Genomic DNA, 13374 nt, shown 5'->3' with positions numbered 1-13374 from the left:
CTGCACACAGATGAAAGCTGATTCATATTTCAGCTGATTTCTTCTGCTGATTTTTGCTTTTGCTTCACTTGCAGCAGATAAACTCAGAAAAAACTGGTGTCATTGTGGCCATTTGCTCTGAGACATTTCCTATATGACAGGAGAGTGGTGCAGAGTAATACTTACATCCTTCAAGTCATGCCTGTAGCATGGTTTTTAAAAAATGAATATCATACTACAGTTTCATTTAAAAGGGCATGACAATTTTGAACCTTAATAAACTCAGTGAACAAGAATGAAGTTTCTACAAATGTTTTTTTTTTCAGTTCTTGTGCACAAATCAGTGTGCACAAGGGACTTGCTCTGGGTCCCATTCTGTTATCAGTATTGCAATAGTGACTCAAAATGAGATTAAAAAAAATTAATTCTGCATAAGAATGTAATCATATCAAATAACAAGATTATTATTATTATTGAACAATTATTACTCCATATTCTGTGTATACGTCTGTCTGTGTGCCAGCAGCTGGAGTGGTGCTGGTTTGGCCATGGGGCATCCCTCCCTTTCCTCAGCAGCTGCGCAGCTGCGTCACAGACTTTGAGTGACTATTTCACTTCACATCCTTTGAGCACTACTGTTGGGGTGGAAGGACCTGACAATCCACATTTTCCAGACTTTACCCTTTTACAGGACGCTCAGGAAAGGCCTGCTCCTGCTGGGTTGGGAAGTTCGTGCTGGCAGTATAACACCAACAGAGAGGCTGTGGCCAGTGTCCACGTTCAGGGCTGCCCTAAAGCCTGTGCTTGTCCTTACCTAGAGCTGCGTGTGCAGCAGAGCTCCAGATCGCTGCTGCATCTGGTGCCAGACTGGCTCAGGTCAGGATCCACAGCAGCTCTCGCTTGGCTCCTGCTCGGTGCTGCCAAGGCACAGCCCCTGCCCAGGCCCAGCCTTGCTGGCAGAAGTGCCCGTGGCTGCAGGAACAGCGGCACCTGCGCCCGCAGCCTGGCACAAGTGACTGCTTGGCAGTGTCTGATGAGCCTGGAAGTCTTTGGAGTTGTGGTGCATAGTTTATTTAGTTGTGCTCTTGCACTGGGTGATTGGGAATTTGCACAGAATAGTTTTATATTGCACTGTATAGCTTATGTTATATCATGTGGTTTGTTATCCCTTTCCCCCATCACATGGCCTTTCCCTCACCCACTTGAACATTGAAACGCCTGCAGCATGGCACAAGTGACTGCTTGGCAGTGTCTGATGAGCCTGGAAGTCTTTGGAGTTGTGGTGCATAGTTTATTTAGTTGTTCTCTTGCACTGGGTGATTGGGAATTTGCACAGAATAGTTTTATATTGCACTGTATAGCTTATGTTATATCATGTGGTTTGTTATCCCTTTCCCCCATCACATGGCCTTTCCCTCACCCACCCCAGTACCCCCTGGTGGTCCCTCCTGGGTTACCCCTCCCCTCGCCACTCCTCACTGGTATCCCAGTGGCTGTGGACCTCTCCCTCTGTCCCCATCCCAGGGTATAAATGTCCCCTGTCACCAGGAAATGCCCTCTTTCTCCCAAGGGTTTGTCCACCTGGTGTGTTTCTTGGAATAAAGGAGAACATTTCCCACGTGGAGAGCGCTTCTCAATCCTTTACCTTTGTCTATGAATTATCCTGTGGGCAAGGGTCCATAGCTAGCCAGAGTGGACCCCAACAGCCCGGCAGAAAACACGATATTTCATGGAGTGAGCTGCAACAAGCCACAGGAAAGGTGTAGACCAGGCTTCCAAGTTGGGAGGCAGGGATACACCAGCTTACCCCAAAAGCCTTTGGCAGCACATCCAGCAGAAGTCAGGCTGCTGAGGTTCTCTGCTTCCTGGGGTGATGGAGGGGACACCTGCAGCGTGAGGCAAAGGAAGGATGAGCACCCTCACCACCAGCCAGGCAGCTCTCGTGCTCATAAGCATGTGCTTCAGTCAGTTCCTGAGTTAATGAGCATGTGAATTGTTGAAGCAACACAATGAAAAATCAGACTAATTAATGAAAAGTGGATTGAAGCCTGGCTTGACTTTTACCTGATAAGATCATGAAATAAATCTTGATTGACAGAGTACATTGCTCTGTGAATATGAGAGGCCCAAATAAACAATGGCAATATATAAAATAATTCACTGCTGAAACTGGAATTGCACAATACAGTGGTAACAAAATAGAAAGTGCTTTAACCATGAGGTTGAGAGATTAAGGATAGAAGGAAACAATGGATTTATCAGAAAGCTCCCTTAGAAAGTGTATGAGCTGCTTCAAAATGAGTCCTGACACTCAGCAGATTGGATACAGGCTGTGGGTCTGTGCTGAGGCATGCTGGAGTGCTGGGAACCTCCTCCACACTCCACAGAGCAGTACAGTAAGTGAACATTTGTGTTAACTTTAATTTTGTGGCTCTGCTTCTCCTCCCTGAGCAGATTTCCTAAGGCTCCAGGAAGGCTTCAGCTTTGGCCAAGGCATTAGGCATGGACTGAATATGAGGAAGTCCTGCTGGCAGCTCCTTTGGCATTGAAACACTGGCACCTCAAGGAATGACAACAGTCACTGCCACCTGCTCCAAGGCCATGCTGAGCTCTTACATCTTGGCACACGTGACGTGTTCAAAATCATGGATGCACCAACATCATGGCACCAGGGCTGTGCTGCAGAGGAAATGTGTTATGTTCTTTCAGCTAAATATGTCCTTCTTAATGGCAGACTTGATAGAAGCCCATATTTAAGGACAGTGAATTTCTCTTATTTCTAGAGATGATCACAGATAATTTGGCAAATACGTATTTATGGTGTTGCAAAAGATTGCTTGCTTCTCTCTGCTTTGTTCTACTTTTGGTATGAGTGGGATTTCATTAGCCAGTGACAATGGGCATTTTTCACAGACAAAAACAAGTGAACAAAATAAGAGCTGTAGAAATGGAAACATTCTGTCTCAGAGTAAGAGCTGGACTATTTGAACAGTCAGCTTCCATCACCACTGGTAGTCTGTCACCTAGATTTCATTAACCAAAGTATGCTGCTGTAATTAACAATGTAACATTTACAGTATTGAAGTAGGAATCTAATGGGTTTTAAATTTTATTTTTTTAAAGTAAACCAATTACTCCTAATCATTCATAACTATGAAGTATCTTAAAACACTTGTTGACTTTTGGGAAGCAGTAAGTAAGAGAATCAATGATAGAACCCCAAAATTAACTTCCCTTATACGTGTTTACTTTTCAAGATTAAAAGGTGTGGAAATACAATCAAGGAAAATTACTTGAACTTGGTTAAGAATGAATCAGTTTGATCTTTAAGTCCTTGGGATAAGTATAGCTAAACAATTGCATTACTCTCCAAAAAGGCAAAATACCCAAACAGGTAATCCTCCAGTTAAGCAGATTGGGAAAAAAACATTCTGAGAGACTGTGATGCCAGCAGGTACCATAGTACCTGCTGTAAAAGATGTTGCAAGGCCAAAGAAATTATTTAAAGTAAACAGAATGAAATTGGTTTCTTTTTTTTTTTTTCCCTCTTGCAACTGACAACTTTTTGTGACTGAGACTGTTATTTTATGGGATTTGGAGCTGAAGAGCCAGCCAGATTTTTTAAACACCAAGACAGCAACTGAAGGCTCTGCAGTGTAAACAGGAGCACAATTTTAAGTATTCAATGTTTGTAATACAAGCATCTTCTGATAAATTCTCCCCCTGCTGAAGCAGAAAGATTACCAGACCAGTGATGGAGAAGATACTTGATGGGAAAATATTGACTACAATGGACTGCGAACTTCACTTTCAGAAGAGATAATCCTCTTTTGGAGCAGAGAGATTTGTAGGTGTTTGGTACTTTTGAAGTCAAGGCAGAGACGTCAAGTGACATGCCTAGGAAATTACTTTTGAAGATACTCCTTTGGAAAAGCGTGGAGCTGAAGTTCCAGCCCACGGCCTTGAATGATGGCAGATTTTCACCAACTTCTCAGCAGCTCCTGCCAAGATGTCTGCTTTTATTTGGTAGAAAATTTACAACTTCAGCAGGTGAGCAGTCTGAATGAGCAATGAGCAACGCAGTCACAAATCTCCAAGTCAAACTGAAAACTAAACCCTGGAGTTATCTCTTACTGTAATAATAATTCAGAGGGTTTAGAAAAAGAAGCTTGAGCAAAACTGCATTTGTGCTGCAATTTCCCAAATTCTTGAGGCAGCTGTTAATAACCAGAATATACTGTTTCTAATTTGTTGTAAAGGAACAAAACTGCTCATGAATTTGAAAGGCAATGACTTAAATATCCCGATGGAGCATCAGACAATAAAAGGGTATTTAAAAGAAACCATTATCATAGCTCAACACATATTAAAAGTCTCTTTATTGTGTTTTCTTTTTCTCTTTACCTGACAGTGTTATTTCATAAGAATAAATATTAACAGGTGAAAGTATCTCTGCTGAGCCAGGACCATCATAACCAACTCCTTCCACGGCTGCTTGTTTCCCTGCCCTACCCTGCTCCTTCTAGCTGGGCAGCACACCAGCCTGCAAGGCCACAGTGCCCTCCAGAGGAGCCACCTGCCCACGTGGGAGTCACCACTTCCCATCTTCTGCATCCCGGGTGTTGCCAGCAGCAACACTGCCTTCAGCAAGGCTCTTCCCAGCTCATCTCCGTCTCTGCACAATCTGTGAGTTGTTCAAAACCTTCTGCAGAGCTAAAATAAGGAACAGGTTTGGCAGAAAAATAGCTTCTTTTAAGACTGGTTGTTTTTTACTTGAGTCCATTCAGTATGTAACCTAGCAAACATCATGATGTCCAAAGAGTGGAGAAGTGAGAGCAGGAATAATGTCTCACAACAAATGCTGTGGCCACGTGCACCCTTACACAACCAGCCATCTGGGGAGTTGAGTGGAACTGCTGTACTTTGCCCACAGCAGAACTGGAGCACTGGATTAAAAAAAAAAAAAAAAAAAAAAAGGCATCTAAGCAGTAACTAACTGCTTCAGTCATTTTGGAAATGAACTTGTGACTATCCCCTAAACCACAGACACCTCAAAAGCTGACGTTACCCTGAACTAGGAAAGGTTTATTCTTTTGTTTTTGTATTCTGAGAGCTTTTGGACTAAGAAAGATTAAATAAAATCCACATTTAAGGAAATTATACTGGTAGATGAAGGACCTAAAGTTTTAAAATGGGCAGCACTAAAATAATTCTGTAAGATGCTATTTTTTTTACCTCAAAAGACTTCTATACTTTGAAGTCAATTGATTTTAAACCTATTACTCTAATAAAATACAGATAATAAAATCAATATCACTTACAATAAACTTTACAATAATGGTCACATCATAATAAGCTGGGAAAAAATCTAGTATGTAGAGACTTTTTGCGCTAAATCCACCTCAAGTTTTAGTAAGCTCATTGTTCACCTGTGTGATGGAGGTTTTAGTCTGATAAACAGAATACATTGCTTGGCTTTTAAATTAACTCATTCAGCAAGAGCTCATCAGGAAGACCGAACACCAACAACCTTTCACCTTCAACTCAATAAATCATATCCCATTTAATTCAGTTTTTATTCAATGAAATGATGTATAAAAACTTACAAATCTGAGAACTTAACTATACACAAAAAGATGATATTCAGTTTAAACGTATACACAGAGAAGAGCTGTGGTTTGTGACTTGCCCTCTCCCACCCCTCCCCCCAAACACACACTGTCTCCATTTATGATGGGGCACTTTTTCTGTCCACTTAGACCTTCTGTTGGCCCAGTAATTGCTCCGTGGGCTTCACTGCTGCTGTCAGTTTAGGTTTTTAGGCTACCAGCAAAAAATCTGGGCATCTATATAAAATAATAAAAATCAACAACTTGATTTTTAACACAAAGATGCAGTACTACCATCAGCAGTAACTAAAACTACAGAATTCATCCTTTCAGGTTTTGCAGGCTTTGTCTTGGCTTTCAAAGTAACTCATAGAGCAGAATTTCCCAGCCAGCACTACAGATTCATTTTAAAACAACCATGATCACCTGTTGCTAGAACACCGCTTTTCCTTCCTCTTAACTCATGCCATTAGACCAAATGCAATCATGGACATTCCTTGCCTGAGTAAGGGAATAAAGCTTTTCTCTCTCCTTTCATCCAGAATGACTCAAAGCTCTGTATAGCTAACAACACACGCATGTGCTGCACTAATGATGGTGCAGTGCTCACCAGTATGCCACTTCTCTAGTTTCCTTGGTAGCTTGGGTGACAACACTTACCTATTGGCTTCTCTTCAACAGGTCAATAAAAATGCACACAGCTCAGGACATTTCAAATTTGGCTAAATGCAACCTGTGCAATGACTAGCTTTGTCAAACAACTAAAAGACATTCCAGGCTGAATCTGAGAGCAGACGGCCAGTTACTTAAAAAGGATGTGTGCATTTATTTACCTGTACCAAATATACACACAGACACTTTATATATATATAAATCTTTATACATATACAGTATTTATATATATATATATATAAAGATTGCCATCACATTACTATTACAGCTACTTAAGTCAGATTTGACTAAGTAACGACTTTGCTTGACTCTGAAACAGATACCCAAAGGCATACTTGAAGGAAGACATACAGCTAAAAGAAAACCAACACCCTCAGCTCTTTTTAACTCAATGAACAGAGATTTCTGCATTCCTTGAGGAAAAGTTCTGAGGGCTTAGGTTATAACCTTAATCAACTTGCATGCGGACTTGTAAAGAGCACGGTGTTTAATCTGCCAGATCTCAAAATGCCTTCTACCAGGGAAACTAAAATACATATATCCTTTGCTTACCAAACTGATACTCTGTTTCTCATTACACTCATCATTGTATCTAAATACACTTTTAAGCAATCTAAATTTTGTTTAAAATCTATTAAATTTGGAATAACTAATACTATCAACATAGTTAGCTGGATTGTTTTTTCACATGTTCCTTTGTATTAAAATCAATTTTGTTGTGGTTTGATGCAAGAGCTTTTTGTTTGTTTTGGTGGGAGAGGCAAAGTCCAATTTCCTAATGTGCCAGTACAGTTCTGGTTGCTGAAGACAAAGGGTGGGAAGGAGGTTGCTGGAAAAGATGGTGGGGTAAGTGAGGTAAGAGGTAGGGGGAGGAAAAAATTGATTTAATAAAAAATGAGTAAAGAAACTTTAAAAAATTGATATAGGTTTCACATTCAGTCTAACAACACTGCTTCCTGCTCCTTTTTGATGGAGGCTAACACTGCGTTATCAGTCTCTGTGGCTTCTGTGTCCCCACCACCTAACAGAATGGAGCGATCTTCTTCTAGTGTAAAGACAGAGTTTTGATTTTGGCACGAATGTTTGACTACTTCATTGGGAGTTGAAAAAGTTTTGTCACACAAGTTACATTTGTAGGGCTTGTTGGTCTGTACTAGCATGTTGTCCATTTGACTGCCTTCCTCAAAAGTACAGAGCTCCAGAGTCTGTTTATCCACCATCGTGTACGTGTCCATGCTCTGGTTTAGGCACACGTGTCTGGCAGCCTGGTTAGCCCTACAAAAGCTTTTGTCACAAGTGCTGCACTTGAAGGGCTTGCCCGTGTGTATGTACATGTGCTCCCTCCAGTGGCTTTTCTGAATAAATTTGCGACCACAGATGGAACATTCGTATTTCCGTCTCTTTACCTCCCTCTCTTGATCTGCCTGCTCCAGGTTGTCAATATCTGCGATATCGGAGGGGGGAGGTGTCTCTGACTGCTGCTGCCCATCAATTATTGGGGAGTCTGAGATCTGCTGCAGCTCGCTGTCACTAATCATCCCCGCTTCAGGCACTTCCATGGCATCTTTATCAGCCGTGTTGTTACAAAGAGACAAAGAAATATTACTTTCTCCCTGCTGGCTAGATGTGAAGGGAACTCCCGTGTGGATCTGCAGGTGCTCCCGCAAGCTGCTGCGCAGGTTGAACCGGCGACCGCAGAGGTGACAGGCATAGTATTTTGGGAAGCTTCCGTTCCTTTTCATAATGCTTGGCTTGACGTGTGCTATTGTGAGAGAGGCAGGCTGTTCATCTGAAGAAGATGCTTCCATATTGCCCTCTTCTCCCGAAGGTGAATTATTCCCAGCAGCAGACACCAATTCCGGAGATAGAGAAGATGGCAATGGGTCAGAAGCAGACATATTTGTCCGGGTCACTTGTGGCAGATTTGCACCCAGCTGCGAGAGCTGCGAGCCTTCAGAAGCCTGCTCTTGGTTCATCCGGGATGTCTGAGGCCGTGGTTCTCGCCCAAGTTTGTCAGTCGCTGACGTAACCTTAGTGGGATGTCTTATCTGGTGATCTGCAATCTGAATGCCATATAATGAAGATGCTAATGGAAAGACTTGATCTGGGTGAGAAAAAGTTCCCTGACTTGCAAGGCTGGCCTCTTGAATTAGTGGATATGCATGCAGAAACTTTATTCCCTGTTCTAGTCGAACTGGGTCAATGAGTTGTGGTGCCATCTTCCCAGTGTACATCAAATGCAAGAGATAACTGAAGATATCTGGCTGTATGTCGGTCGCTTTCAAACGGACACATTCACTGAAAGGTGAAACAAAATTATAAATAAGACATAAGGAAAATATTTTTTCCCAGTTCTAGGTTATTCAAGCCTTGATAAAAACAGGAGGTTTCTACTTAAATTCAAAAGACAGAATCTGCAATAAATATTAAGGGAAATGCTTTACTGTGAAAGAGCTAATCTTAGGAGCTACTTGAAAGATGACTTCTTTCCTCAGTGAAGTAACTGGCTTGAAAGAAAAGCTGTCCCATTGCAACCTATACCATTTTAAACTGCTGTTATGTTGTAAATGAGTTGTCACATACTAATATATTTTCTAAACTGCAAAGACATTTTCCCCCTTTTCTTGGCTGGATTCAAACACATCTGTAGCGAAATTACAACCTGCTAGCATGGGACTCTAAATTCACAGTCCAATAAACTTTTCTCAGTATTTAGCCCTGAAAACACCTAATTCATCTGGCACTTACCTGCTGGGCTTCTATGTCCTACTAGGGTTTACAGCTACAGTTCTGCAAATGTGCAGTATTGTGCTGTCCCAAGTGCATTATGATCCAGAAACCATGCAGGACAGGGTATGAATTCACCTGGGGATCTGATGCAACAGGTGTAACCCCTGGAATACAGGTTCCTTACACAGCAGAACAGCAGATTTTTTCCTTGCATAGGGAGGGAGAAACAGCAGCACCAGTGGACTGCCTGGTCAGTCTAGCAGTCCCTTGATTAGAGCACTCAAAGGGAGATGCTTTGGCTGTGATCCACTCTTCAGCCAAACAGGACTGAAACCAACACCCTCCTCCAGCTCAGAGTGTGCCCTATGCATCAACCTTCACAATGCTCTGGACTGAGACAGCTACCACTGTTCTAGCTAAGCCTGTATCTCTGTGCAGAAAGTAAGTAAGGCAAGGTTCACAGAAGAAGACAAGAGGGAACGTCTTTGTCAGGTCAGTTAGCTAACAGGAGAGGAACTGGGATTCTAATTATTTTTCATAAGTATCTGTAGCTCCTCTATTAAAAACAAACATAAATAAACCACAAAAATTCAAAAATGGACATGATTGCGTGCTGTGGTCTGAATGCTCTAACTAGAGAAGGCTACCAAGCTGAGGAGGAAATTATAGCAAATTCTTCAGTTTCTTGAGGTGCACCCTTCTTGAGCTCTCTCTGTGACTGCTTCTGAATTCAGACATATGACTCAAAAGTAAACTTGCAATGCTGTCTTTCAAAGATGACTGCGTGCTTTTGAAGGAGTATCAAGAGTGCTAACATCTGCCTGCAGTCTTTTTTCAGAAGTGCAAATGCACTTCTGTCCTAGCAGTTCACTTCTGGCTAAGAACTCTTAGCCAAAGAGTTAAGTTTGAATCACTTAACTAACTTTTTGAGTTAGTTCAAGTATTTTGGAAAAAGACCAAAATATCTTTAAATCTCACACCCTGGTGGTCTTTTCAATCTCCTCAATGTAAGCCTGTGGTACAGAAATAATAATAATAAAAAAACACTGAAAGAAAAATACCACAACCCCCCTTATTTTCCACCATTATATAGTATTCTATTATTTAATTGACAATAAACTGCAAAGAAATGAAACACATATACCTCTTTTGTAAGTTTATTTCTCAAAATCTCCTAGCAAGTACTTATTGGATTGTATGTAACATTACACAAACGTCAAGAACAGTGTCAAGACAGCGTAGAAGACAGTGACTGGGGGAAGGAAAGTGCAGGAGAGAAGACAGGATCCTTGAAGTAGTATTCAATTGTAGAAATTAAATTTTCTATGTTTTCTTAAGGATAAAGAATTTATGCTAAATTATAAAATTAGTGTTAATGAATCACAGTTCGACTTCGATATGTTTGAACGCGAGGTTCTAGTTTGCAGGTAAGACTGTTTGCAGTTAAGACGCTCTTTATGTCATAACAAGAAGCAAAAAGAACATTTTGTTGCTAGACTTCCTTAGCTTAGTTAGCTGAACAACATGTAAACGGTGAACCTTTTTAGAGTTACCTGGTTTGATGAACAAACAACATCTTGAAGTAGTTGGAGAAAGAAGCGAGGACAGATTTGTGTGCCTTGAAGTAGACATCCCCAATGGCAACTGTGCAGTCACACAGGAAACCGAACTCTCTCTGAGCATTTAGCTGCTGCAGCAGAATAAGTCCATGGTTGGCCAAATCCATTTTTTACACTCTGAAAAGCAAATGACTTGCATGTAAAACTTTACAGTAGATGCACAGATGCAACAGTAGCTGTCTCTTAACAGATATTTTCTCCAATATCCAGATGCCATACTTTAGTAACACATCTTAATCCCAAGTTACTGTAGAAAAGATACCTTACACATAGGCAAGGATTTCTCTTTCATGATGGGAAATGCGATTCACCAAGGTGTGAGTGATTTGCCAAGGCTTAAAGAGCAAAGGAGAACCAGGACCAAAGTGTTGTGGAAAGGCATGGTGTGGGTACTTGGATACAGAAATATAAATAGCTAAGGAAGAGGAAGATATATTAACAAGTAGTAAAAACACCTATACACAGTGGGGAAAAGAAAGTCTTTTGGTTGCCACTTGTCTGCTCAAATAGGAAAACTGATTTTCCATTCTGATGTTAGTCACTCTCACCTACACCAGTGGGAGTGACACAACCCAATAAAAGACAAGTTAGATACTTTTAACCTGGATTTTCAGTGTCTCTGTGTATCTTTTACCTAACAGTTATGAGTCCCTCCAGCTGAATCCAAGGCCAGCATTAAATAACTCAACTTTGGTGATGGTTATGCCCTCTCCTGGGAAATACCAGATACATACCTGAATCTTCCCAGGCTCAAACAGTGAATTCATTCCAGGTATTGGCAACTCTGGACTATCAATACAGGAGGGGCCAACCTTTTCACCTAATAACTATTGATCTATTTATTGAGACCAGCCACAACAGCATTTTTAAGAAGTCTGCATGCCTCATGCCTGCCTAGAAAATCAAGAAACTCAAAGGGTGAGATGAGAGGTGCAGTTCTGTCCACTGCAGGTAGGATGACCAACAGTGAAATGTGGCACTGACCGAGCCCCGCTACGCCAGGGTTTCCACTGCCCCTCACCCTCCTGGGCACCTCCTTGGACCAGATGCTGGAGGCTGTCCACAAAAAACTACCTAAGAGCTATAAACTTTTTCTCAAGGATTCAAGGGCAGTCTTGGAAGCAAAAATGGGTAGCTTTGGGGGGAAAAAATACATCGGAAAACACATCAGGACAGCTACCCATGGTTGGATGCATGGATGAATACAGGGCTAGTAAGATCAGCAAGTGGAAACAAACTTCATCAAAGCAAATAGAGCTTTGGGCAAAAGTGAAAGTATGAAGCAATATAAATCTGTACATAAGCATACAAAACAGCAAGAGAAGCCAACAAAATTCCTGGCCATGTAATGCCCAGAACAGAAACAGAACAGAATGAGAAGGTGAAACTAGAAGTGGATAAAAAAATTTATAAATAGTCTTGGGCATTTTCCCCTCTAAACTTAAAAGCAAGTTATAGGAATTTAAGTCAGGTTCAAGCAGCTAGTTTCTTTTATACAGTAAAAGCATGGCTTTTTGGGAAATAGAACAGAAATGTATTCCACATATGCCAGTATGTTTAGTCACTAGAGATGCAAGTATTTCTACTTGCTGGACAGGGAAGAACTCCCTCATATTTAAAGGATAACCAGGCTGACAAAATGCATTTTTTTGCATCCATTGAGATCAGAACTCACTGGAGACAAGGGTGTAAAGACAAAGAAAGAAATACAGTGTAAGATACAGCTGATTATTTTCTTACAGTTAATAAGAGAAAAAGAAGTTAGGTTTTAACTCTCTTTAGGTACATATCCTCCTCCCTAAACTAACGTTTGGATAACTAAGTTTGTACATACAATGTGCTAAGACTCTCTCTCTCTCTCCACAAGAGGGAATACTTGTTGTCAGCAGGAACAGAAATCATATTTGATATTATTTAATCCTGCAAGATGCCCCATGTGGGTGATGTTACAGAAAACACGCTAGAGTTTTTTTTTTTACCTTTGATTATTGTGTTCTACATTTTTAAATTCAGTCTGGTTTGCACTTGGATAACAAAACTTGCCAAGCAGAGCAAACCACCAATGTGAAGGCACTCCAAGCCAGACAAGCATTCTTCCTAGCTATTACCATCATAAGTGTGTTTAGTTTGGAGCTTCGCTCTTACCCCAAACAGCAAGCCCTTCCTTAACGACCCGAATTGAACTTTTAAAAAAATTATACATGTGCACAACATTGTGTTTTGCATGTATCTGGATGACATCTAAACGCTCTAGCTGGAAGCGCTGCAGTAATTACACTCTAAGGAAATGACAGGGCAGATGAAAGGAGCGAGGAAGGCACTTTGCACAGTACAGGTACGCGTGTGCTCAGCAATGTTACCCTTAGCTAAATGAAGCGGCGATTAACACCGGCACGGCCCTGTGTCAGCGCTGACCGACTCAACAAGTGTGAGAAATGCTTCTTGTGCCCGAAACCCCGCGGGGACGCTGCCTCCCTGCCCGGCCCGCTCCGCCGCGGCTTTGGGGGTTACCGAATGTGTGCGGCGGGGCCGAGAGCCACGCGGGGCCGAGCCGGCTCGGGCAGGGCGCTGGCTCCGGTGCCTCGCTGGGAAAAGGGGGCGGCACAAGCCCAGGATGACACCGGGGAAGCGCCGGGACCGGGCCGGCTACGGGCAACCAAGCGGGCTGCCGCTCCGACGGCGGAGGGCACCGGCGCGGCCCCGGCCGGGCCCGCTCTCCCTTCGCCCTCAGCCCGGGCGGGCCGGGCCGGGGCGCTGCCGCCCTC

General features: G+C 42.2%; 1 protein-coding gene across 1 annotated transcript; it reads right to left on the bottom strand.

Moving 5' to 3' along the window:
• Positions 1-4328: 4328 nt before the first annotated feature.
• On the bottom strand, positions 4329-10737 carry ZBTB2 (zinc finger and BTB domain containing 2). The gene is made up of 2 exons (XM_039707231.1): positions 10544-10737; positions 4329-8558 (listed from the first exon to the last, which is right to left on the bottom strand). Exons 1-2 carry the CDS (start codon positions 10714-10716, stop codon positions 7196-7198), a joined length of 1536 nt encoding a protein of 511 aa, XP_039563165.1. The 5' UTR covers positions 10717-10737; the 3' UTR covers positions 4329-7195.
• Positions 10738-13374: the final 2637 nt, after the last annotated feature.

This window comes from Passer montanus, unplaced genomic scaffold (genome assembly GCF_014805655.1).
Source record: "Passer montanus isolate IOZ18808 unplaced genomic scaffold, ASM1480565v1 scaffold2, whole genome shotgun sequence".
Classification (NCBI taxonomy): Eukaryota; Metazoa; Chordata; class Aves; order Passeriformes; family Passeridae; genus Passer; species Passer montanus.
The sequence above is the reverse complement of the archived record's forward strand: the minus strand, read 5'-3'. Positions and strand labels throughout refer to the sequence as shown.